The sequence below is a fragment of the Orcinus orca genome, chromosome 7, assembly GCF_937001465.1.
Source record: "Orcinus orca chromosome 7, mOrcOrc1.1, whole genome shotgun sequence".
Classification (NCBI taxonomy): Eukaryota; Metazoa; Chordata; class Mammalia; order Artiodactyla; family Delphinidae; genus Orcinus; species Orcinus orca.
The window spans coordinates 114,096,121-114,121,479 of NC_064565.1; the positions used below are offsets into that span (position 1 = coordinate 114,096,121).

At 55.6% G+C, this 25,359-nt stretch overlaps 1 protein-coding gene and 1 long non-coding RNA gene across 23 annotated transcripts in view; one reads left to right on the plus strand and one right to left on the minus strand.

Moving 5' to 3' along the window:
- The window catches only part of DGKD (diacylglycerol kinase delta), a 117,104-nt gene that overhangs the window by 76,721 nt on the left and 15,024 nt on the right, over positions 1 to 25,359 (plus strand). For 11 of the 22 annotated variants that reach the window (XR_004482440.2, XR_007478577.1, XR_004482441.2 and 8 more), the window contains 19 exons: positions 118 to 280; positions 2,758 to 2,866; positions 5,478 to 5,617; positions 6,536 to 6,620; positions 7,733 to 7,827; positions 7,884 to 8,010; positions 8,087 to 8,366; positions 10,886 to 11,047; positions 11,854 to 11,982; positions 13,195 to 13,291; positions 15,448 to 15,621; positions 17,267 to 17,363; positions 17,505 to 17,612; positions 18,550 to 18,663; positions 19,680 to 19,814; positions 20,076 to 20,227; positions 21,172 to 21,283; positions 21,368 to 21,460; positions 22,372 to 22,491. Coding sequence is in view for 18 of the 22 variants with exons in the window: in XM_033424967.2 (XP_033280858.1) it covers positions 118 to 280; positions 2,758 to 2,866; positions 5,478 to 5,617; positions 6,536 to 6,620; positions 7,733 to 7,827; positions 7,884 to 8,010; positions 8,087 to 8,366; positions 10,886 to 11,047; positions 11,854 to 11,982; positions 13,195 to 13,291; positions 15,448 to 15,621; positions 17,267 to 17,363; positions 17,505 to 17,612; positions 18,550 to 18,663; positions 19,680 to 19,814; positions 20,076 to 20,227; positions 21,172 to 21,283; positions 21,368 to 21,460; positions 22,372 to 22,491 (2,492 nt within the window). In the remaining 4 variants the exon portion in view is untranslated. The other 11 variants (XM_004262570.4, XM_033424970.2, XM_033425011.2 and 8 more) reach the window with 10 other exon arrangements.
- Positions 10,023 to 11,855, minus strand: LOC117200767 (uncharacterized). Its single transcript, XR_004482450.1, has 2 exons — positions 11,600 to 11,855; positions 10,023 to 10,270 (listed from the first exon to the last, which is right to left on the minus strand). It is a non-coding gene; the product is annotated as an uncharacterized LOC117200767 (long non-coding RNA).

A 25,359-nucleotide genomic window follows, 5' to 3' on the forward strand; every position in this document is an offset into this window, starting at 1 on the left:
TGTATGTGTAAGTTGTAGGTCCCACGGGGGGTGTCTACTTGGTACACGGTTGAGGGCGCCCTGATGTCTTTCGTGGCTTTCAGATTTTCTTGTGTCCTTTTCCATCCTCACACCTAGGCTTCTGGAAGGCCACGTGTCCTCCATCCTGCACGAGTCCATTGTTGGTCTTCGTCAATTCAAAAAGTGGGGACAACCAGGGTGTGAAGTTCCTCAGAAGATTTAAGCAGCTGCTGAACCCTGCCCAGGTCTTTGACCTCATGAATGGAGGACCACACCTTGGGTAGGAAGCTTGTAAAATATATCTTTCTTGGAGTTTAAAAAGCGTTTGAAGAAAATGCGTGCTTATTTAAAGATTCAAAGATACAGAAAATTTTAAATAGGAAATAAAAGTTACCCTTCTCAAATTCCACTGGCAGAGGTGTCCACTCTGAATGTTTCATAGAGTTGTGTGTCCTTCCAACATTCCAGTGTGTGTTTTAGTCGTGTGCACACACAGACTTTGAAACCAGGTGGGGGCCTAGGTTACCTGCCCTTGTGCGGTGTGCTTTTTATGGGTGTCAGCCGACAGCAGTGTGGATGTGTTCTGATGTCAGTAGTTACAGATCTGCCTCATTTTTTTGAATGGCTGCTTAGTATCGAGTAGGAAGCTTTTCTCCAGTGAGGCCAAATGGGAGATTTTTCATTTTAGAGGGCACTTGAGTTTACTTAAGTTGCAGATGCCATGACATGCAGATGTGCAAGGCCCCGTGTATCTGGCAAAGTAAGAAACCTGACGTGTGCCTTCTAGTTTTATACGATCCAGAGGTTTGTAGAAAACGTTTGCTTTTGTAAATTCTGGCATTTGAACCAACTCCTTCCCCGTTTGGAAGCACCGGCTCCAGGTGGAAGCTCTGCGAGCCTCGTGGCGCGTGCGGGAGGTGGTGTAGGATGTTTGCAGCGGACAGTGCCCGCAGAGCCTGCTCTCTGGGGGGGGGGGCGGGGTGCTCCTGGGAGGTTCCCTGGAGGGTGTTGGTTTTGGAGCTGGGTGCTCCTGTGACCTGAGCCTGGGTCTGGTTGGAGAGACCTGCTGTTGGAGAATGGTCACCGGCGGCAGCTCTCTAGCCTGTTTCCTTGGTGACAGCACCCCCTTTCCTGGAGGGACCCTGGAGGTGCCCTGCGGGGATGCACCAGACAGGTGCAGGCCGCTGCTCCCCGAGGTGCCAGGGATGTTGGAGGAATGCCACGAAGGGGTGTTGGGCAGGGCGGGCTGCACAGTAGGACGGCGGAATGAGCATGTGTTCATTTGGAGAAGCATGCAAGCCCCACAGCTAGTAGTAGGCGTTAAGGACGAGACAGGACGATTCAGGTGCAGACCCGCAGAGGTGCGGTGCGCTTGGCTTAGACAGGTCCGTTTCTGGGAAGCAGCCTTGCTCTCACACTGTTCCTAAGAAAACTTAGAGATACTGCTTCATTTTCCTGATTCCTGGCCTTGACGTGTCCCCTCTTCTCCAGAGAGCGGGAGGCCTGAGGGAGGTCAGTGTTCTTAAAGGACACGTGTGGCTGCTTCTCTCCCAGCCTGAAGGTCAGGTGCAGCCTCGCCCCTCTGTTACGTCCCGAGTTTCCTGTCACCTGGTCCTGTTTGTTGTCTGAGGCCTTCTCCCCGCTCGGTCTGTGCTGGATGCAAAGCCCGGCCAAGGGGGCGCCCTGCCTGCCGGGGACGGGTGTGGACGGACAGTCCAGGCCCAAGGCAGGCGATCTGTCTCGTTGGCGGTGTGGTGTGCAGGTTCTTTGGGAACCAGGAGAAGGGGCTTACGAGTCAGATGGGGGTCTCAGTTTCCCCGCCGAGCTAGCATTTGAGGAGAGTTCGTGGTGATGGGGAGGGAGGCAGGGAGCCCTCTAGGCAGAGGGTGGGCTGTGTGCAGAGGTGCGGACACATGGTGGCAGCTCCTGGCCAGGGAGGGCCGTGGGGGCCGCTGAGAGGTTTGAACCTCTCCTGGAAGCAAGCGGCCCCTTCCAAAGCCGGACACCTGAAGACACTGGTTTTGGGAAGATGAGGCTGGTAGCACGAGTTGGAGGCATCTTGAAGGAGACGGGAGGCAGGTAGGAGGCTCCTGGAGGGGTTGCGAGAGGGGACGACGGGGCTGCCCGGTAATTGGGTTGGTGGTGGCTCTGCCTTTCTCTGAGGAAGGAAACGTCGGTCGAGGAGGCGCCCGTGCGACACCAAGTGGCACGTTCTGGTAGACAAGGGCAGGTGTCCTTCAGGAGAGCCGAGGGATCATCGTCAGGGTCATTCAGGGTCATCAGCGTCTGTGTCGTCCCTGAAGCCAAGACGCGGATAAGGCCAACCAGGAAGCGGCTGGGGAGTGAAGGGGGAGTGAACAGAAGGCTGCCGGGTGTCCTGGGAGGGACGCTGCGAGCGAGGGGCAGGGCCGCCAAGAGGAGCACAGGAAGGAGACGGAGCTGGAGTCACGAGGGGCGCGGGGTGGGTCGTCACCTGGGTGGGCGGAGTGGCCCAGAGGACAGGGACAGCGTGGGCAGGATCCTGCAGCCCGGGGCTCCTGAAGATGCGTGCGGCCTTTGCTCTCAGGCGCCTGGCGGGCCCCCAGTGGGCGGAGCCTGAGCACAGCCGGGCTCCGGCCTCTGAGAGGCTTTTTCGCGGGACAGGCCGCAGGGTCGGCCTTGAGCACAGAGGGTGTCCCCCAGCCCCAGACTGACTGGCCGTTGGCTACCTGTCCTTTAGATGGACCTCATTTCATTGACGTTCTGTTTTCTCTGCAGCCTACGCTTATTCCAGAAGTTTGATACGTTCCGGATTCTGGTTTGTGGTGGAGATGGCAGTGTTGGTTGGGTCCTCTCTGAAATCGACAGCCTCAACCTTCACAAACAGGTACCTGGGTTGGAAGGGGCCGGCCCCACGGGAGAGCGATGCCACCGTTACAGAGAGGCTGGGTCATCTCGGGGGGCGCTTCTCGTCCCCTTGGGGTGGTCTTGGAGGGAACAGCAGGTAGCCTGATGGCGTTATGGGCCCAGGGACCCAACAAAAAGAACACTTCCGTCTCTGCAGGTTCCGGGCACGGGCAGATCTGGGTGCGGCTCCTTATTGGGTAGTGATGTCGCCTACTGCCTGATGCCTCCTGCTGCCGAGCAGGGCTCAGAAGTATACTTGAGCTTCAGGTCAGAGTAGGGTTGTTTTTTAAGTGTTGATTTATTTTCTGCTCCAGCTCCCTCACACCCCCGCCCCCAATAATTAACCGCTGCCAACATTTCAGTAACTACCCTTCAGACCTCTCTCTATCAAAATGTATATATAGTACAGTGTGCAATGCAGTTTTAATTTAAATGGACTCATGGTACCCTGTCAGTTTTTAATCAACACATTGTGGGCACTTCTCGATCCATCAGTTTAAATGGAGGCCTATGTGATGGTTTTCCACTGGGCAGGGCTGCACCAGCCCTGGGTTTAGCTCATCTCCCCCCATGGATGGACACTCAGATTGCTTCATAATGACAGTGCTGGTGAAAACCATGTATACAATGTCCCAATTATGTTCTCTTTTGAAGAGCGCCCAAATGTAAATTTTGGTGATATTGCCAGACTGCTCTCCAGTTTGTATTCCTAATGCTCATAAAACTGTCTTTTCGCATATGCTGTCCACTGTACATCTTAAGGCTTTTGCCCAACTTAGTAGACAAAAAATGGTATGTTTCATTTTTATTTCTTTAATACTGGTGAAGTCAAGCATATCCTCAATTAACTATGAAGTTTTAAATGAATCATCTGTTCATGTTTTTTTTTTAACCTAATATTCTATTGGGGTATTTACCTTTTTAAAAATTGATTTCTAAGGATTATTGTTATATTAGGGATGTGAACTCCTTGTTGCCCATATTTTTCCTCATTTGTCACTTGTCCTTCAACACGTTGGTGGTCTTTGTAGGCAGGGTGGACCTTTTGCTGTCAGCGTTTAGCTCCTGGAATGACGTTGGAGCGGGGACCCTGGGTGTGCAAGTAACTGCTCAGCTCTAGGGAGGCCAGTTGCTCGGGAAAGAGAGCACTGCCCCCTCGTGGTAAAGTTAGAGCAGTACACTTAGGTCCAATTTTAGGTTTTGTTCACTTCCAGGATTGTTACCAAGTTCATTATCACAAGTCAGGAAGACAGGTTTTCATGCATTCAGCTGAGTTCAGGGAGCATCATTTCCTTTGGCTTCTCTGTGGCCCGTGATCCTACCCGATATCCCAGCCGGAGATCTGACAGTAGTTCTTGAGCCTTCCCTCACCCTCCCTCCTCGTCCTGGTTAACCTGCTGCCCTGGAGTGTCCAGCACAGCAGTGTGTGCTGCTGAGCGCGTCTGGCTGGCCCCGGGCTCCATCTGTCCACTCCTCGAGGGGGCCTTCCCCTCGGGCCGTTCTGCTCACGCACCTCCTTGAGCCTCTCGGACCGCGCCGGTCCCCACCTCCCCGAGGACCTTCTTTGGGACAGCTCTGCTCCTGCACCCTTGCTGAGCGCTCCCCGGTGGCTCCTTGCCTTAGGAGAAGGTCCGGACTCAGAGTGAGGCCCCAGTTCAGCTCCTTCTTCCTCCTCTGCTTCTCTGACTGCTCTCTCCTCACTGCCCTTCCAGTCTGAGCTCTGACTTGGTGGGGGGTCACCTCTCCCGGAACGCCACTGTCCCTTCACCGTGCTGCCTGCTCCTTTCCTTTAAGGCTCCCGGAAGCCGGCGCCGGGTCGCCTCCCCCCAGTGCTGGGGCTTCCTTGTCCTCCTCACCTGCTCTGTCCAGCTTGCTGTCCCTGGCAGGGTGGAGGGCCTCCCTCAGTGGCTGCGGCAGGTGACCACGGTCTGTGCCGTGCTCAGGGGGGACCAGGGACCCTCCCCCACCCTGCGTGTCAGGCTCGGAGGTCGAAGGCTCTTGGGCAACTGGTGTCTGGGGAGCTTCCTAAGCACTGAACTGACGAGGTGGGGTTTCCACAGGGGGCTCTGGGTGGGAATTCCAGGTGGAGGGTGGGGCCTGAGCAGTGCAGGGGGTCTCTGGGGAGTGACGGGCAGGGGGGTGCAGGCCGAGTGCCAGGGTGTGCTCCAGTTTGACGGCCAGACTGGAAGTCCTGGCGCCTGTCTTGATAGGACTTAAAGCCGTGGAAGGTGCTGTGAGGGGAAGGAAGGTGTTAGTTAGTGTGGTGCTGTAGAGGGCGGAGAAGCAGGAGGAGGGGAGTCGTACAGACTGATTCTTCGGGGGTTCAGATACTCAGCAGTCAGCACTGTGGCCACAGCTGTGAAGGTGGGAATGTAGATCGGGGAGGTTGTAGAGGATTGATTGTCAGATGTGGCAGCAGATGAGAAGCAGGCCTGTGGGTGGGAGAGGAATTTTCTGTCGGATTGGAGAGACATCTGTCCTGCCTAGTGGCTCTGCCTGGAATGCGAGCACCACACCGTGTGAGATCAGACCTCACACCTTGTAGGTGAAAAGGAGGGTGTTTGACGCCATGTCTTCCCCCCGTGTCTCAGTGTCAGCTGGGAGTGCTGCCCCTCGGCACAGGGAATGACCTGGCTCGCGTGTTAGGCTGGGGCTCGGCCTGTGACGATGACACCCAGCTCCCGCAGATCTTGGAGAAGCTGGAAAGAGCCAGCACCAAGATGCTGGACAGGTGAGTGGACCGCACGAGTCCCCTTGACTAGGTGTTCTCAACCCAGGGTCCCTGGAAACCATAGGCCCTCTGCAGTTACTTGTAAAAATTTGGCCTGAGCAGGAATCCTTGTTTCTGGTGGGCTTTACCTGGCGATCAGATTATGAAAGAGCTGACGAGCAGAACAGGTTGGCACTGTGCCCTCGAGCGGTCAGGTCTCACCAGCCAGGCCCGATCCTCTGGGCCGTTAGAGAAGGTGGCCCTGTCCGCTTTGGCCTTTGCAGCCTCGTCTGATACCTGTCAGCAGAGTCTTGCAATAAGGAAGACTTATTGCACAGCTGAGCAATCCCGTGTTCCCAGAAGAATCTCAGTTTTGGACAGCTCTCCTGTGTGTGTTTAGAAGTAACTTGGGTCTTCTCGAGCGAGCTGCTCTTAGTGCTGAGCTCACGTATGAAAGCCCCTGACCACAGCCTGCTGGACCTGGTATTGCTGAAATGCCCGTATTCTCTCTTAGGCTCCTGCGCTGCAATAAGCAGGTGTGGTCTTGAACCCTCTCCAGCTGCCTCTACCGTTTCTTCTCTATTGAAGGGAGGCCTGCGTGCCTTTGGAGGCTGTGAAATGCTCAGCCCCCACGGGAGAGCTGGCTGCTGGCTGAGTGATTTTAGCTCTGAAGAGGGGAAGCCCATTTTCCCAGAAGCAGCATTATGGGATGCCTTTCACCTCCTTCAGTGGAGCTGCAGTGTCCAACGGGTTGTGACGTTTGTTCTCAGCTAAGTGAGGAGCCAGGTTAGGGACACAGGAGTCAAGATAAAGGCTTAAAAATGAAGTTAGGGCTGTCATAAGATCAAGCCCCCAGGCCATGAGTCGGGGAGGTGGGAGAGGCATGGGGCCTGCCTGGGGGTTCGAGCTGACCTGCTGAGAGCTCCTTTGTGTGTGCAGGTGGAGCGTCATGGCCTACGAGACAAAACTCCCCCGGCCAGCCTCCTCTTCCACTGTCACCGAAGACTTGAGTGAGGGCTCCGAGGTATTTCCAGTTGCCCTGCCGTGTGCTCACACTGTCCTCACCACTTTGGGGCCCTGCCTCCACCCTTAGACATCCTCCCCTAGGTTAGACCTGCGCAGGCGCAGGGCCAGCCGAGGTGGAGCTGCGGCCCATGGCCTCTGCCCCACAGGATTGGTGGTCGTCTGGGGGCCTCCTGGGGTGTCGCCGGATTTGGGGTCCTCTGTAATGATGGCCATCTCGGACTTGCCGCCCCTGCTGCCGGTGCCCCCGCCCAGCCCAGGCTCCCGCTCTGGGCCCGCCTCCTCCACGTCCTACCCTTGCTGTCGGTCTGTGCTAGTTCAATGTTCAGCTCTTCTTTTCACTTTATGCTGGTTTTTGTCATCAGTGGTTCGCTCAGGGCCCAGACGGGCGCAGCGCTGGGCGCCCAGCCATGCTCACCCCACTGGGCGAGCTGGCTGCTGGCTGACCAGGAGAGAGGGCTCTGCCAGGGCCCGTCTGCCCCTCAGGAGGGTCAAGGGCAGCAGTTGGCAAACTACAGCCCCCCAGGCTACACCTGCCTGGGCTGCTGTGACCTGGCCTGAGAGCAGAGAATGGTTTGCACGTTTTAAGAGAGGGAGCGTACGTACGTATACAAAGCCTAAATATTTACTCTCCGGCCAGTAGTAAAGTTGGCCAACCCTGGGCCAAGGTCTAAAGAGAGGGCTCGTCACACAGGGTGAGCGACCCCAGTTCTGCAGGCAGGGGTGAGCGGTGAAGGGGGTGATTTGTATCGAGAGGTGGAGAGGGGCCCGGGCCGAGTTCCAGCCAGGCAGAGAAATGCGACTGGAGCCTCAGCTGAGGACCCTGCCTGCTGCCTGTACTGCTGAGGAGGACGCAGGATTCAGGACTCCAGTCCAGCACAGGCTGGCGGTGTTGAATCTCCGACGAAAGCAGCACAAGCCATTCACGAGGTTTTATCACCGTGTTCTTTTCTGTTAAGATCCCTTCATCCACAGCTCTGTGAAGCTTTTGAAATCTGTCAGATTAGCGTGAAGTGAGCTGGGGCTGGCCGGCAAGGGGCGGGGGTTAGTGTCGAGCTCACCGGGCTCCATCGTGGGGCTGACAGTCGCCCGCCCTGTTTGGGGCAATGGCAGGTGCAGCAGATCCTCTTCTATGAAGACTCGGTCGCGGCCCATCTCTCTAAGATCCTGACCTCCGACCAGCACTCGGTGGTGATCTCATCAGCCAAGTGAGTGCCCAGCGGCCTCAGGGGAGCCAGGGTCCCAGCCAGGACTGTCTCTCTAGAAGCCTCTTCCCGCGTTCCCCCCACAGAGTGCTCTGCGAGACCGTGAAGGACTTCGTGGCTCGGGTGGGGAAGGCCTACGAGAAGACCACCGAGAGCTCAGAGGAGTCGGAGGTCATGGCCAAGAAGGTGCGTCCTGGGCACCTGGGGTGGGTGTCAGGGCGGGGCAGCAGCCCCTCCACTCCCTCCTCTGTTCCCCGCCCAGTGCTCTGTCCTGAAAGAGAAGCTGGATTCTCTCCTCAAGACCCTGGATGATGAGTCCCAGGCCTCGTCCTCTCTGCCTACGCCGCCCCCCACCATCGCCGAGGAGGCGGAAGACGGGGAGGGGGCGGGCGGCAGCTGTGGCTCCAGTTCCACCGGGGACCGCGCCGTGGGGTCGGCCTGCCCAGCCCGGCCGCAGATATTCCGTCCTCGGGAGCAGCTCATGCTGAGAGCCAACAGCCTGAAGAAGGCGATTCGCCAGATCATAGAGCACACAGAGAAAGGTAGCCGGGCTCTGGATGCCGCGGGGCTTTCTGCAGGCCAGCCCCGGGCGCTCCCAGTTTCCCCCGAACGTGGCGCGAGACACAGAGGGACCCACCGTGTAGGCCAGAGCCGCTCTGGACTGCCTGACGCAGGCCAGCGCCTCCTTCCTCAGGGCCTGTGCCCGATGGAAAGACACTGAGCGGACGGCAGAGCCGAGAGGGCGCCCCCAGCTGGTGGAAAGGTGCCTCGTGCGGGCACACGCGGGGAGCGTGTTGGGGGACCCACTCCCTGGAAGTGTCCTCACCTGTGGCAGCTCTGGCAGACCTCGGGCACAGCCGGGCCTTGTCCGCTTAGAGGTGGCACTGTCTCTGGGGGCGGGGGGTCCGAGGAGAGCCTCCGTGCTGAGACCTGAGGTGTTCTGAGGACACCCGCGGAGGACGGCCCCGTGCCCAGGAGGGAGGTGGGCCCGGGCCAGAGGTGGGGGATGAGGCTGTAGGACGATGTGAGGGACAGAGAGGTGAGGATGGGGTCGGAGGCTGGGCGCACCGGGGCGGTGCTCAGAGACGGGGGGACACCTGACCGCAGGAGCGCGGGTGGCTGCCCTCCACCCCCCATTCTGCCAGCGCATGGGTGGGCGGGCGGGCAGCCCCGCTGCGAGTCTCTTTCTGCCTCAGGTCTGACTTCTGATGCCAGAACCCCCGCCTGGCCGCCCACGCCCACCAGCCCCCAGCTCAGGGTCCCACCCCCGTGCGTCCTGTTGAGCATCCGCGGGTGTCTGGGGGAGCGGGTGTCCCGCAGGGGAGGCTCCTTCCCCCGGGTCTAACTCGCTGTGTGCCTGCGGTGCTGGGCGATGCTGATGATTGTAGGGGACGGGGCAGGGGGAGTCCACCAGCTGTGGAAACACGAGTGGGGCCTGGGGCCAGCGGGCGCTCAGTCCCCAGGGGCCCTGCCTCTGCCTGGGGCGCCCCCCAGCCCCGCCGCTGCCTGTCGGGGGGGTTTCCGGGGTGCCGCTCAGCACCCCTTATGCAAACCGGGACGTAAGGGGTTGGGGGCTGAGTGCTGTCCACTCCAGAACAGGCGGGGCTCAGCAGCACGCTGAGGGTGGGGACCCCCCAAACCCAGGGTGGAGAGGGGCTCCAGGGGCCCCCCCGTTCTGGAGGTGCTTGTGGATGAGCTGCTTCTAGAGGCTTCCTTGTGACCTCCAAACCGGCCGCAGGGCTGTAGCTGTCCGGCTGTGGGGGGGGGGGGTTGGCTTGTAACAGTTGTGCATTTGTACAGCCCCTTTTCTCGCTGGTAGCATTTTTGCCCACTACCATCCTTTCTTTCTTCCCCCACTTAATTTTGCTTCTGCCTTTTTTGTTGGCAAACACGACTTCAGCCTTTCATTCCTGACATGTGAAATTTCAGTTTCTCTGGGGTTTGTCAGAGGGCGTGGGGGTGGCGCCTGAACTCAGGTTAAAGGGAGAAAAAACTTCCAATAAAAAGATGTAAAACTACCCTCTACCTCTGGCCGGGCCCAGCCTGTTGTGCCCTGGCCATGGTGGGGCAGGCTGTGACGATTTATTTCAGTTTTTGCAGGACATTCAGGTATTGAAAGGGAGGGGGGAAAAAAAAGACCAAAAAAAGAAAAAAAAAAGGTGTGATTTTGAAATTGAAAAGGACACTGAAAGTTTACATTTTATAACATTATGTGCAGATTGTATTTAAAGCAGAAATATTTAAGACAATTGTAACCCTATAAAGCTGATGAAATATTAAAACAAGACAAAATACTTTTAACAGAAAGAAAAAAAAAGGCGGGGGGGGGCGTCTGCACTGTGGTGTCTGAGGCAGGCGCTGGCTCCAGTGGTCGAGGGGCCCGGGGCTTGGACAGGTCATCGGCCCTGGTGTCCCCTGATGCCACTGCTGACTGTCCTTAGTCGGCCTGGGGGAGAGAGGCACCCCTGCATAGGGTTAGAGACTCGCCCAGTCGATCGCTCCCTTTTCCTAGACTCTGTTTGCTAAGCTTTGAAGAGAACACTGTAAAACCACAGTGACTGTGAACTTCATTACCTCCACCCTCACCCAGACCCTGAGATCCTCCCCAGCAAGTTTTCTTGTCTTATCTCTCGGTACCTTCAGAAACCATCTCATACCTTTTCTGCTCTCATCAGACCCTTTTCTCTCTGAGCAGATCGACCTGCTGCTTCTTACAGTGAGAATAGTGAGGTCGTGACCTGCCCCTGCGCACTGGCGGGTGCACTGTTCCCTCCGGGCTGTGCGTGCTCTCGCTCGTTACTCCCCTCCCCTCTGTCTCTCCCAGCCCTCGGCCCTCCTCCCCAGCCAGCTGGCACGAGTGTCCCGGTGCCCTGTGTGCCGGGGCCGGGGAGAAAGTGGGACGGGTCGGAGCTTCGGGTCTAAGCCTTCAGCCGAGACGACGTTTGAAGGGAGATGAGTGAGATGAGGAGGGGGTCCGCGTCCAGTGGGAGCCCCGCCAGCCCGGTGATGCCTGCGGGGTAACGTCCGTGCGCTCAGCCGCAAATACCCTTGCCTTGCACAGCTGTGGACGAGCAGAACGCCCAGACCCAAGAGCACGAGGGGTTCATCTTAGGTCTCTCCGAGTCGGAGGAGAAGAAGGACCTGAAGTCGGACGACAGAGCGTGCCACGGCGAGGGCCACGGCGAGGGCCACGGCGCTGCCAAGGGCAGGAGCCTCCGCAGAGGTACAGTGGCCCTCGTGACCCGCGGTGCCGCCATCAGGCCTTTTTGTCTGCGCTGCTCAGAAGCTTGCCTTGGGAAGCTTACGGGTGCTTTCTTACGGTTTCTGTGGCCACTTGGAAGTGTAAAAAGTCTCAAACAGGCGACCTGTCTCACATACCACCTCCTTTCGCCTGGTGCAGGCCTGGCGGGACCCTGGGCAGGGGGCGACCTTGCTGCTGGGGCGGCGCTTCCCTCTGAACCTCCCTGCGCGCCCGGGGTCCTCACCCAGGGCTTGGGGCCTCCTGGCTGCAGCTGGCCACATGCCACGTTTGCTCCAGGTGGTAAGGGACCACCCAGCTGTACGGGCCACCGCCTGGGGACCCCTAGCCCTCCTGGAACAGCCCCAACTCTGTGCGGCCCCCTCGCTCGTGGCCTTTACGAGCCACCGGGAGATCCTGCCCCAGAGTTTCCTCCACCACGTTCCTGTGCAGGACTCCCCTCTGCCCGTGCACAGACCCCGCGGCCCGACTGCGGTTGCAGGCCGCCCCTCCCCCTCCCTGGCCTCGTCAGGTCACCTCACATCACCGCGGCCCCAGCTCCTCAGGGGCCTGTGTCTCTTTGGCGGGTGCCCGAGCCCGCTCGCCTCTGCGTCCCCTTTCTCGTTTCCCCTCCTTGCTCGCTGCCTCGCTCCTCGTCTTGCACACTCGGCCGCGGCTGGTGGCGCTTGTGCCCACTCCTCGCTTCCCTTGGCCCCCCTCCGCCTGCTCCTTTCTCTGATGAACGCTGCCAGTAGCTCAGTCGCGTTCTGTTTTCTGTTCTGTTCTCATAGTGTCCAAATCCCCGTGTGAAAAGCTGATAAGCAAAGGAAGCTTGTCCCTGGGCGGTTCTGCCTCTCTTCCTTCGCAGTCAGGAAACCGGGACAGCCTGCCAGCACTGAACACGAAGATCCTGTTCCCCAGTGAGTGCGGCACCGCACTGTGTGTCTGGGGGAGGGGCGCAGGCAGGGCGCTAAGCTTCCCAGCTCAGCGCCCAGCTGTCGCTCTGCCTGGCAGTAGTCTGAGGGGTTAACGAGACCAGGCCCCCGTCTTCCAAGAGTTCATAGATCCATGGGAAAGATAGGCAGCATTTCAGAGTCATGTCACGGCATGAAAAGTGCTCTTGTTTATTACAAAGAGCAGACGGCATTCAAATCGTTGCCCTGGGGTCCCAGGAAGATGTCACTGAGGAGGTGATACTCGAGCTGGGTGCTGATGGGTAAATAGGGGTTGGGCTGAGTGAAGAGGGAAGGGCCGGCAGGTCGTGACGGGGAGCCGGTGGATCACCCCTTTGTTTCCAGCACGATTGCAGAAGGAGCACAGCTGGCCACCGGGAGAGTCGGGCCCAGTCCCCTTGCCTTGCCTTCATTTCGCCCAGGATCATGTCAAGGCAGCTCCTGTTGCTTCTTCCCTCAGGGGGAGTCACGATAACACTCTGTGTCTGTAGTAGGAGGGAATGGTCCCTTAACCAGCTTCCTGAGGCCGCTTCGTGAGGCCTGCTGGGCAAAAGCTAGAGCACACGCTGCTCCTGTAAGTGATTGGCAATCGCTAGGTGAATCTCATTTGAATAGAAAGAAAATTGCGGAAGCTCTAGGGAAAAGAGGCTGAGACAGATTTGGTTAATAAGCAGCAAAGATGTTACTGGAAGGGATGGATTGGCAGAATGTTCAAAAGCAGGGCTCCATCTCAGCCTTACTGTTTATAATTTAAATTTTTTAAATTGGTGCAGGTATCTTGAGGGTTCTGGTCACCTGGAGGGTTCCTTGTTTAACCTTTTCTCATGAATTTAGCCTTATAAAGTTGTATGACTAGACCCTACGATTAGCTGCAGTAGGGATCATTTTGGTGGAGTTTCTTAAATTAATGAGAACTATCTTTGTAAGGTCTTTTCTGATGTGTCTCATAGGTGTTGGTTACCACCCGGCGTTCATTTTTGTTCTGTGAATATGGATTTATGACAGTGATTTTTGCCCTGAGACTATTAGTCAAAGTTTGGACATTTTTATGCGGTATTTTAGAAACATCTTATTATAATAACCTTCTGAAGAACATGTGGACCATTAGCCTCAAAGACATGACGGCCTCTTCATTTGGGAGCCGCCAGGCAGTGCTGTCTCCTGTTTTCTCCCTTACAGATGTTCGCGCCGGGATGTCTGGTTCCTTGCCTGGAGGTTCAGTCATCAGTCGATTATTAATTAATGCTGATCCCTTTAACTCCGAACCAGAAAACCTGTGAGTACGGGGTAAACCAAGGGGGCATGTTGTTAGCTGAATGCTGGAGCGTAGAAAACTGGCTTGGAATTAACTAGAGAAATTCGTGAGCAGCTGCCTGGGTGACCCTTTTCCAGCTGGTGTTGGCCAATAAGGAAACCCTAGTAGGTGTGAGGCGTCCAGGGCAGAGGGTGGGTTGGGAATGTCTGGGAAGGGAGGTGCCGTCCTGGCGCGTGCCTGACCTTCTGGGGCCTCGGCAGGCATGGAGACTGCCCGTGTCCTCGGTCGTCCTCCCCGCGGTCCTTGCTGGCCCTGCGTTGGCGCCGCCTCCTGACCACCTTCCTTCTGGCGGGTCTGCCGCTCCCGTTAGTGTAGCTCGCAGGCTGGAAGCGCTTTCTCGCCGTGCCTGGGGAGATGCTGTCCTCTGGGGAACGAAGTCCCGACGCTGCTCTGCGCGCCACGTGCTGTGTCCACTGCCCAGCGTCAAAGGCAGTGAGGGCTTTCGCGCAGCTTGTTCTCGTGTGTGTAGAGACCGTTGCGGGGACACATGGTATTTTGAAAGCCCAGCCTTCTAGATTTCCCTTCCTGCTGGCTGATAGCAAGTTCTGGGCAACTAGTGGCTAGTGGCAGCTGGTTAAAAGTTGTCCACCATGTGTGTCCGGCGTGGTGGGGAGAGTAACAGTGAGAAAGGTGCGGTTCAGAGACTCTGGCTTTCGGGAAGCAGAGCTGCAAGCCTGCACAGTGGCAGCCAGTTTTCCTGCAGGGTGGCCTGGGTTCCCACATCTGCTCCAGTGCTGGCCCGCGTCCTTGTCCCCAGCCTGGCACCACCCTCCTGTCTGCTCCTCACGCCGGGGCCTGTCAAGGCCTGTGGTCCTGACCCTTCCTGAGTTGTTCTCCCCAACAAGGCCAGAGCTGTAGGCTTACATGAGCAGCGCCCACAGAGGCCTCCGGAACTAGATGTGCTATCTCTTTCTGTCACCTGATGTCCCTGCATTTCCACACCTGGCAGCGAGGGCTGTGGTCTCTTCCTTCAGGGAGAGGCTTCTCCTTCCCCTGGGGAGACACAAGCTGCTCTCCTCTCCTCCCTCCCCAGCATGGTGTGCCGGGCCTCGTTCACGGGGGTGAGGGGCCGGAAGGAGTCTTACCTGCAGTGGACCTGGGACGTGGGGCTGGGCTGGACATTTTCAAATTGGGGACTTTGCTTTGATTGGGTCTAGGGACGTTTGAGGGACGTTTTGGGATCCAGGGTGTAAGCACGTGTGAGCGTGTGTGCCACGGATGTCATCAGGTTTAACGTTGCTGATGGGAACGTGAGGTGATGCAGCCACTTTTAAGACAGTCTGGCGGTTCCTCAAAACCCAGGGTTTTGGGGCTTCCCTGGTGGCGCAGTGGTTGAGAGTCCGCCTGCCGATGCAGGGGACGCAGGTTCGTGCCCCGGTCCGGGAGGATCCCACATGCTGCGGAGCGGCTGGGCCCATGAGCCATGGCCGCTGAGCCTATGCGTCTGGAGCCTGTGCTCCGCAACGGGAGAGGCCACAACAGTGAGAAGCCCGCGTACCGCCAAAAACAAACAAACAAAAACAAACAAAAAACCAGGGTTTCCACGTGGCCCAGCAGGTCCCTTCCTAGGGTTACTCCCAAGAGAAGAGAAAACACGTCCCCACTGAAGCGTGTGTACGAGTGTTCACAAATCATAGCTCAAAAGTGAAGCAGCCCAAAGGCCCATCAGCCAAGGATCCCTGCAGTGGGTCGTCGCTGTTCCCCATTAACCAGGCTGAAGCCCTGAACTCAGATGAACCCAGTGTTCGTGGCGTGAAAACGTGCTCAGTGATGGGAGCCAGACGCAAAGGGCCACACGCTGTGTGATTTCATTTCTAGGAACCATCCAGAATCTGGAAGTCCGCAGAGGACAGAAAGCAGAGTAGTGGTTGCCGGCGCTGGGGAGGGGTTGGGGCTCCTGGCCGAAGGATGTGGACTTTCTTTTTGGGGTGATGAGCTGTTCTAAAATTGATTGTCGTGACTCTGAATACGTGAACAATCACTATGGAGTTGGACATTTTAAATGGGTAAATTGTATGGTATGTGAGTTATATCTCAGTAATGCTGTTACCTCCCCACCCGCCCCCCCCAAAAAGAAACAAAACCAAACAAACAAAAAAACTGAGTTTTGCCCTCAGGAAGAACTGCTTAGAGGCTGGCATGCAGGGTTGTTCTAAATGGCGTGAAACACCCCTTTGCAGAGAGTATTACACAGAGAAGTGCGTCATGAACAATTATTTTGGCATCGGCCTGGATGCGAAGATCTCCCTGGACTTCAACAACAAGCGTGACGAGCACCCAGAGAAGTGCAGGTGGGTGCCGGCTCCTGCGCTCGCCTGTCCTTCGGGTCTTGTGGTGGTTTCTCCTTCCGGCCGTGGGGTAATTTCTGGGGCGCACAGAGCCCTCAGGCAGAGTACAGACACGGAGCCCGAATGCCTTGTCAGAAAGCGGGGCGCATCTGTGTGTCGTGGCCACGGCAGTGGCATCTCCATGTCACCCTCAGGTGGGGTTAGGGCTTGCTCCCCCGCAAGGCCCTCAAGCAGGCAAATGCCACAGGAGAGGCCCCGGGGGGGCGTTTCGCTGGGGGTGTTCAGCTTCTCCCCTAAATCACCACGTACTGTCTCCCCCTGGTCGGGGAGAGGACGGAGAGAAATGGGAAGGTTTCCTCCTGGCTGAAGTAGAAAGTCCTCTCCTTCGGGGAGACATGACAAGGGAAGAAGGGAGTTGATGTCTCCTGCCCCACCCCACGGTGACCGTCACCTGGAGGGCAGACTGTTCAGCTGTGACTTTCTAGGACTAGAGGCAGGGAAGCTGGTGTGGAGTTTGGGCGGAGAACAGCCATTGATGCAGGAGGAGGGGGCCCCTTGCTGGAGAGCCTGCAGACCTGCCCCCGCCAGGTGCCCTTGTCACTCGGAGGGAGGCGGTCACAGTGACACCCGAGGAGTTGCCCGGCAATCCCCCGACTCCTGTATGGTTGGACCTTTCTCGGAAAACAAAATCAAGCATAAGAACTCAAAAACCTTGGAGCTCTGGGGCTCGAGTATCAGAAAAGGCTCAGAGGTCCCCAGGGGGCATCCCTGTTACACAGTGCATGATGGGAGCCCAAATCATTTGAAGATACCCCTGTTAGTCTGAATACAACTGAAAAGGCATTGAAATGCATGTAATTTATCAGAGCAGAACAGGTGAGGAGCAAGGCCGCATGTGACATATTTTTAGAAACTTGGGATCCTGGTATATAATCTTCCCTGAGTTTGTATCTTTGAGAAGGTCTACTTAGAAAATGCCGCTTCTACAAATCTACCCTTAAAAAGTAATTGGGAACTTCGGCAAAGAGGCGTTTACCAAGGGCCACTGCCATGTATGTTATAGAGCTCAGGGGTGGGAACAAGTAGAGACCTGTCAAAGGGGTTAATTCAGCGAGTGCTGGTGGGAAGTGCCCCGTTGTGGTCATTCGTGCTCAGGACACAGGGCGGTGCTCTCCGTGCAGGGCGAAGTGCACAGTTACCGCTATTTCAGCTGTAAATCAAGTTCCTAAGGAAATACACTGAAGCATTTATCATCAGTACTTACAGATGTGGGGATTGTGAATTCTCCTTTGTGCTTTTCTGCCCTTTCCTAATTTTCTGTGGTAAGCATAATTTTATAGCTGGAAAAAAATTGTGATTTATACTTTTTTTTGTGAGGTTCTGTAATGTCTTACCTTTTTTACCTCTCAGGGTATGATTACTTTCTTGGCAGTGTTACTCTTTAGCAGAATTTCTGGTCAGTGAATATATCTCTTTAGCCCGTCTCGCGTGGACATGTGACAAGGGCATGTCCTCCTCATCTTAACGGTGTCGCTGCTGGGAGTGATTGCCCGGTGTGACCCATCTGTGATGAGGTGGCAGCAAGGGCCGTAGGTAGCTGTGTAGAGAAAACTGAGACCCACGTCAGTGCTTTGCTTTCCACCCCTAGGAGTCGAACCAAGAACATGATGTGGTACGGAGTCCTCGGCACCAGAGAGCTGCTGCACAGAACCTACAAGAACCTGGAGCAGAAGGTCCTGCTGGAGGTGAGCAGGCGGCCCCCTGCCGGCCCCTCTGCTGACCCGGTGGCCCCTCGGCCTTAGCCCAGGGCGGTGTGCTGGGGGGAGGGAGCCCCCAGCTGACGCCTGGATCTCTCTTCTCTCCTTTTACGCATTTCTACCGCTCAGTGTGACGGGCGACCCATCCCACTGCCCAGTCTCCAGGGAATTGCTGTCCTCAACATTCCCAGCTATGCTGGAGGGACCAACTTCTGGGGGGGCACCAAGGAGGACGATGTACGTACGGGGGTGCTGGGCGGTGTGGGCCCGAGCCCAGGGAAGGGGATGGGGGCAGGGTCCCGAGAGGCGGCCCCTTCGGGAGCCATGGAGGAGCCTCCCGCTCTGGGGGTGCTCTGTCAGTGAGGCTGAGGGACGGGTGGAGCGGGGCCCCTGTGCCGGCAGCGGGGGCGCAGCGGAGAGCACGGCAGGCAGGCCCCGCTCCCGCGGCCTCGACAAAGGGATGCCAGGCAGGACAGGCGTGGTCGCAGGCGTGGCTTGGAATCCGGGCCCATATCTGGGAAGGCTCCTAGGAGGAGGGACACCTACACTGAGACCTGAGGGTGATGCGGGGTTGGACAGGTCAGGTGGGTATGGGGCAGGAGGAGGGAGCAGCGTATGTGAAGGCTTGGCGGCCAGGCAGGGCCGGGTGCGGACAGGAGGCTCGCTGGTGTGTGCGTGCTGGGCGGAGCACAGAGAGGTTAGAGCTCCCGTGGGGCATTGATAGGTTTTTTTTTTTTTTTTTTTTTCATTGATAGGTTTTAACCAGGGGCCTGACTTCCTTTGTACATAATAGCTAATAAAAACAGTTGACACCGGCTGCACACTGAGCGTGTGCCAGTCCTTCTCAGCACTGTGCCCGTTGACGGCCCTCATGAGAACCTGTGAGGAACGTACCTGTGTTAGCCCCGCTAACACAGGGAACCCGGGTAGAGAGACAGTAACTTGCCCAAGCTCCCACGCTAGTGAGTGGCAGGCCTGGGGTTTGATCTCAGGCAGCTGCTCTCAGGCTCTGACGTGGAGACCCGTCAGCAAGCGTTCACCCCGTAGCTTCTCCTACTAGGGGGCCTGTCGGGCTCTCGCCAGTGCAGCGCCCCCAGGTGAGAAGGATGCGCGTGGCGGGGGCGTGTTCAGGGAAGCTGGGAGCAGAGGTCAGCTCTGACGCTGGCCCTTCCAGACCTTTGCAGCCCCGTCGTTCGATGACAAGATCTTGGAGGTGGTCGCGGTGTTCGGCAGCATGCAGATGGCCGTCTCCCGTGTCATAAAGCTGCAGCATCACCGCATCGCTCAGGTACTGGCCGTGGTCCTGGAGGCTGGAGGGGCCTGGGTGGAGCTGTGGCTCACACACGTTTGGGGCGGCAGGCCTGGCCCAGAGCCGCGCTCTTGAGATATATGGGCCCCCGGGGTGCGGAGCCCAGGGGAGTAGGCGCTTTTCCAGGATCGCCCTGGCCTCCGCCTGGTCCAGAGCCTGCTCTCACCTGCCGTGTGTTGACAATTAAAAAATACTTTCGAAACTGGGGCTGGCTTGTACCCTCCCTGAGCTCCCTCCCTGACTCACTCTGTGGGTACCACCTGTGTCCTGCCCACCCCTGCTGAGGTGGGGTGAGATGAGACGGGCCTGGCTGACCTTGGGCCCTGGGCCTGCAGCTCTTAGAAGCCACAGCCTGAGTCTGGGAGCAGAGGCCGAGTGCGTGGCCTCGCCCGGCTGCTCGGAGGCCCGGCTAGCGGGTGGCAGGGTGGGTTCCCCATCCGGTACTTCTGGTAATGGGTTGGGAAGGGTGTGTCTGTCGGTGGGGTTGGGGAGGGCGATGTTCTCAGGCACAGAGATGCGGAGTTCATGCTCCCCTGAACCCCAGTCCTTTCTGTCCCCACCATGGGCTGCTTGAATTTCACAATTTTAATTCCTTGGCAGTATTTTTTGTTGAAAAGAGGAGCACTTGTTAGATGTTTGCTCTGTTCTGGGAGTGTCCTCACGTGCCCAGGGACCCAGCAGCTCTTGGTGGTCATGTGTCCCCGCCCTGGGCCTGGTGCTGGTGTCTGAGCACAGAGTTCCCTGCACTGCGATCACAGATGGCGGTGCTGGGTGCAGGGCAGTGGGAGCGGGGTGGGGCACACCCCCTGCGCTCCATGAGCTGCGCCCTAGGCGGGGATGCTCTGACCCCAGAGGCTGGGGGGGGTGGGGTATGGTGTCACCCCAGGGGTCAGCTGGCCAGTGCAGGGGTGTGTAGGGCAGGACGGTGCCTGTGGTGCTGACAGCACTTGAAGTCTCCTGGGTGCAGCTCGGTGACGGCTGTGATGTTTGCTCAGTGTCGCACGGTGAAGATCTCCATCCTGGGGGATGAGGGCGTACCTGTGCAGGTGGACGGAGAGGCCTGGATCCAGCCGCCAGGGTACATTCGGATTATCCACAAGAACCGGGCACAGACGCTCACCAGGGATCGGGTAAGACAGACTGCCTGTGGCGCACATGTACCCCTTCTAGGAGAAGACCTGGAGTTTTTAACGTTTTGTTCCAGGAATTTATTTTTTTTGAAGATTAAGATTAAGTGAACAGGGCTCTAATTTCTAGAACTGCTCCCTCTCCCCCCAGTGTTAAGAAGAATGTCTCCCTTTCTAGCTGGTTATCCCGCTAGTGTCCCAGCAGTGCTTGTTGTTAGATGTGTGCTCGCAGGAGAGAGTGTAACACTGGCTTCCACGCCCTAGGCCTTTGAGAACACCCTGAAGTCCTGGGAGGACAAGCAGAAGTGTGAGCTGCCCCGCCCTCCATCTTTCTCTCTGCACCCGGAGATCCTGTCTGAGGAGGAAGCCAACCAGATGGACCAGTTTGGGCAGGCAGCAGGGGCCCTCATCCACAGGTGGGTGCCGCCTTCCTTCCGTGGTCCACTCCTCCGCGAGAGCGCCTGGGCCCCCTGACGTCACTGGGACGACCCAGGTCCGTGGCTGGGCCGCAGGCGTTGAGATGCCCCTGCCGGATCTTATGTGCCGTCTGCCTCCTTCACGAGGGCTCGGCCCGGGTTTCTGCTAACCCCGGGCTTTGGTATTTTCACTGACGGTCTTCCAGGGATTACTCGGGGTTTATGCAGGTGGGAGCTTCACACCACAGGCGTTTTCAGAGGCAGCTCATAGGTTTTACAGCCTATCCCGGATCTCTGAGAATAGTACCCCTCCTGCCTCCTTTAGCCCCCAGAGAGCGGGTTTGCTCTTAAGAAGCAGACCTTGTAGTTATTTTGAAAAAACAAAAGCCAACAGCCAAAGGCGTTTCCTTCTACTCTGGACCTTCCAGCACGGTGGTTGCCGCTCTGCCCACTGTCCATTCTCCCCGCCCCCTGCTGTGTCCACCCACCTGGCTCCAGCATGGCCCTTCTGCCTGGTGACCTCTTGGTGGCCACATCCGCTGACCCCCTTCAGCCACTGTCTGGCGGTGTCTTTGCATTGTGCCTCCCCTCCCCCTGCTGGGAGCCGTGCGCAGGCCGGGGGCCCCTCCATGGCCGTCTAGCTTCTTCCTGGCTTTCTCCTCCTCGGCCTCCTGCTACTTACCCGCTCGCTGTTTTGCAAGGTGTAGGTCTCATTTTGGGCATTACCTCCTTGGCTGAGTTTCTAGAAAAGTTTGGGATTTTGTTGTCAGATTTCCCATTTAAGGCCTCCTCCGCCACCGGCCAGGAAACGATCGGCCGTCACGGGTCACCACGGGCAAGTCGTGGTCTTGTCGGCCCTCTGGGCCGAACCTGGGCTTGTGTTCCAGCGAGGCGACTCGCAGGCTGCTGCTCTTCGGTCTGATGAGCGCCGTGTCTCCCTCCAGCATCCGGGAAGCAGCGCGGTCCCACCGAGACGTGGAGCAGGAGCTCGCCCACGCCGTCAACGCCAGCTCCAAGGCCATGGACCGGGTGTATGGCAAGCCCAGGGCCGCAGAGGTGCCTGCGCTTTTCCGGCCTTTCTCCTGTGGGCCCCTTTCGCCCTCGGGACGTCTCCACGGTGTCTGTTCTGATTCCTCCCAGGGGCTGAGCTGCAGCTTCGTGCTGGAGATGGTGAATAACGTCAGAGCTCTGCGCAGCGAGACGGAGCTGTTGCTGGCGGGGAAGCTGGCCCTGGTGAGCTGGGGGGCCGCTTACTGTGCGTACAGAGGGCAGCCCGCCTCAGCCCAGGATCCCCGGCCTTGAGAATTCTAGGCCCCCCGTCGGAGGGGCCTCAGAGGCCATCTGAGCTGATAGTGTGGTGATGCTCAAGCCCTCTGGCCGCATCTCGCCACGTCATCTCCAGGGTGTCCGAGACTGGCGGACGGGACCTCCTGTATCGTAGACGGCGCTCTGCCCCAGACCCTCCAGGTGCATGGCCACCGCCGTGGCCAGGCTGGCCGGCCTTTTCCCCACGCCCAGAGTCGGCTGCCTTTCTCGCTCAGCCCTGCAACCTGGCTGATGAGTCAGCCCTGTGGAGGCGTGCTGCTGGAGTTCGATTGAACCGCAGAAGCTAGCTCAGGGCAGACCTGAGAGAGCGCCTGGCCAACCTCCTTGTTTTAAAAAACGAGGAGGTGGGAGGTCAAGGAGGTGAAGTCACTAGAGAACTGCCCTAAGAGTCCAGTTCCACACTCTCATTCCAAAGTACTGCGCTGTCCTGACACGTTCCAGCTGCTGCGTCCGTGGCCCCACCATGCTTCCTGCGCTCTGGTGCAGGCAGGCTGCTCCCCCGCTTCCGAGAGAGGGTCCCGAGGAAACCAGAGCAGGTGACCTGTCAGCCCTGCTGATGCGATTTTAGACAAGCTGGGTCTCCCCCATCATTTACGAGAGGAGAGTTTAATTCTCTCACCTGACACTACTTACGAGGGGAGGTTCTGAGTCTGGCCCTTAAGTGGCGTTCTGGGACTCAGTTTCCTTGCAAGTTTTTAGAAAACTCTCTGAGAGCAGCCCAGCCCCTGGAGCAGACCTCATGTCTGGGTGGGGCTCTGCCATGGCCCCAGCTCCCTGCTGGTAACCAGCTGTGTCTCTTCCCTCCCTGCCTGGAGCAGCAGTTGGATCCCCCTCAGAAGGAACGGCTCACGGCTGCCCTCGTCGAGATGGACCAGCAGCTCAGGAAGCTGGCGGACACCCCCTGGCTGTGCCAGCCCGTGGAGCCTGGTGATGAAGAGGTATGTGGGTCACGGGGCTTCAGCGCGGCGTCCCTGGACACAGTGGCGCTCCCTTCAGTGCCTGAACTCACGTGCTCTGTGCAGCTTTGGGATTAAGATGGTGTTGGTCCTGCAGCCCCTGACCTGGCCTCCCACACTTCTCTTTTAAGATGCCTTCAAGGCATAGAGATGAACTTCGGCAGGTAGGAAGGAATTGGGAATTGCTGTTAAGAATGACCCTTGGTGACTGGGGCACAAGTTGCCCTCGGCAGCAGAACTGCGGGGCTGTCCAGGACATAGGTGGAAAGAAGGCTGAGCCCAGCCTCACTATTTGCCCCCAGTGTGGAGGCACATCAGTTGGCTAAACAGCAACTTCTTGGGAGTTTGTTGTTGACAGGGGCAGAGTTGCTGTGTTCAAATCACAGTCACGCTTTTCTGTTGTGCGTATTTAGAGATGCCAGCTTGCACAGGTCTTATAGCTCGGACAACAGATGGGACCCTGGGCATATGTGCCCTGGGGGTAGTGTCTCCTGAAGCAGGAGAGGCAGGAAGAAGGCCCTGGAGAGGTGCTTGTTGTTGAGTGGTTGGTTTTTGCAGGCAGCACCTGGAGAGGGGCAAACCCTAGATGGCCTTCCTCTCAGGGGTGGAACAGAGGTGGGCCAGGAGAAAAGTTCACCAGGTAAAGAACTGCTAGACACATTAGGCGCCCCTGCTGCTGGCTCGATTGTTAGGACCCATGGGCAGCAGTAGGGCGAGGGGACAGGGGGCCAGCAGTCCAGAGCTCTTCTTGAACATGCGGCGTTTGTTGACAAATGTGCACCCTACCTGGAAAACTGACTCAGGCCTTCCAGCCAAGAAACAAAACTCAGCAACTGAAGAATGAGGACATTTTGGTTCAGAGGGCCAGGCCAGGCTCATCAAAATTTGTAGCTAATTATAAATATAGAAATTTCATTTAAAGAAGATTACTAAAACAATACGTAAAATATTCAACAAATGTAGCAGTAACCTAGGCCTGTGATTCCAGATTATGTTGTCAAAGCCTGTGAAGTGTGGGCAGTGCAGTGGGGAGACAGGGAAGAGGACATGGATGGGAGTGAGGGCACGTTAAGTCCCTCCTCTTACGGTGGAGGAAGGTTCATGAAAGTTCTTGACTTTGATAATTAGAGAAAGGTAGTCAATTATGTTTTAAAAACTTAAATGTAGTTTTAAAGGTAGCTTTTAGTAAAATTGAAAAGGTGTATGTCTTTTTGAATCACCACAAAAGACACAAGCAAAGTGTAGTCTGTATCATAAAAGAAAATAAAAGAAGTAGTAAAGATGGAGCTAACAGCATAAAAATAAGAAAATAGGAAATAATATAACTGCTCCTCTTAAAAGCAAATTATTCTTAGATTGTGCTAAAAAAAAAAGAAATCTAACCAAATACTAGTCACAGGAGCCCAGTTTTGTCTTCCATACCCTCAATAAAAAATTGTGACCCAGAAAGATTAAAAATAAAACAATTTCAAGAAAACACAATAAAAAATCCAAAGTAACAATGTAAAAATAGAATTGCATACCTAAGGCAGTAAATGATAGAGGATCACTTTATATTGGTAAAAGATAATAACCATATCATTATTCTATATATTGTATAATTCTGAGATAAACTTATGATGGTTATAATGATAAAATCTTGTCCTAATATAGCATTTAAATGAGTTGTATTTCCCAATATGTGAGAATTTTTTCTAATAAGTTTTTTGTTACTGATTTTTAACTTAATCTCACTGTGTTCAAAGGCAGTTGTTTGTATGTTACCAGTCCTTTGAAATCTGTTGAAACTTACTTTATGGCCCAAAAGGTGGTCAGTTTTTATAAATGTACCTTATATCCAGTTGTAATTATTTACGTCATTAAGTCCTTACTTTGTTTTTTATTTCTGTGTCTTCTTGATCTGTCAGTTACTGTTGAACTCTCTGACCTGTGAATGTAGATGTCTCAATTTATCCTTGCGGTTTTGTGTATATTTGCGGTTATGTTATTGGATGCATACAAGTTTCATCATTATATAAAGACTTTTATTAATTCTTTTTGCTTTCAAGTCCACTTGTCTGGTATATTCTTTTTCATACTTTCACTTTCACGCTTTATTTGGAGTGTCGCTCTTATAAATAGCATTGCTAAATTTGGGGTTTTTATTCGGTGTAATACTCTGTGTTTTGATTGGAGAGTTCAGTCTATTTACATTTATTATGATTCTGATATTTAGATATATTTTTACCATATTTTATGCTTTCTGTTTGTCCCATTTTTCTTTTTCTTTGCATTTCTCCTTTTCGATTGATGAGTCTCTCCCTCTTCCCACACAATTCTGGTTGTCCCTCTACTAGTTTGGAAGTATGTACTCTTCTGTCTGTTCTTTTAGTGATGACCCCCCAGATTTTAATCTTTACATGCATAAAATATGTAAAGCTACAACTTCTTGAAATGATAGGAAGCGTCAGAATCCCAGTTTTGTAGTGTGAGCTATCCCTATCAGTCCGTGATTAATCACATAAAACAAACTGTTACAACATCTGAACAAAGCAAGTTGATAGAATACGTATATGTAGAATATATATACAAGTATATATCATGCTTCTCTATAGAGAGAATTTTATACTCTGCAAAGAGGGAAAATGCTTTCTTTTCTGTTGCCCATAGGACATTTTGAAAATCTGATCATTTTCTAAACTGGGACTACTACTGATGGTATGAAACTCTCTGTTATCGTTGTAGAAATTGAGAGGAAGCGTTTAGAAACTTTGAAGCACTTGAGAGGGAAACTTTATTTACGTTGAAAATAATAAATTTTTTTTATAAATTTGTTTATTCATTTATTTTTGGCCGCATTGTATCTTTGTT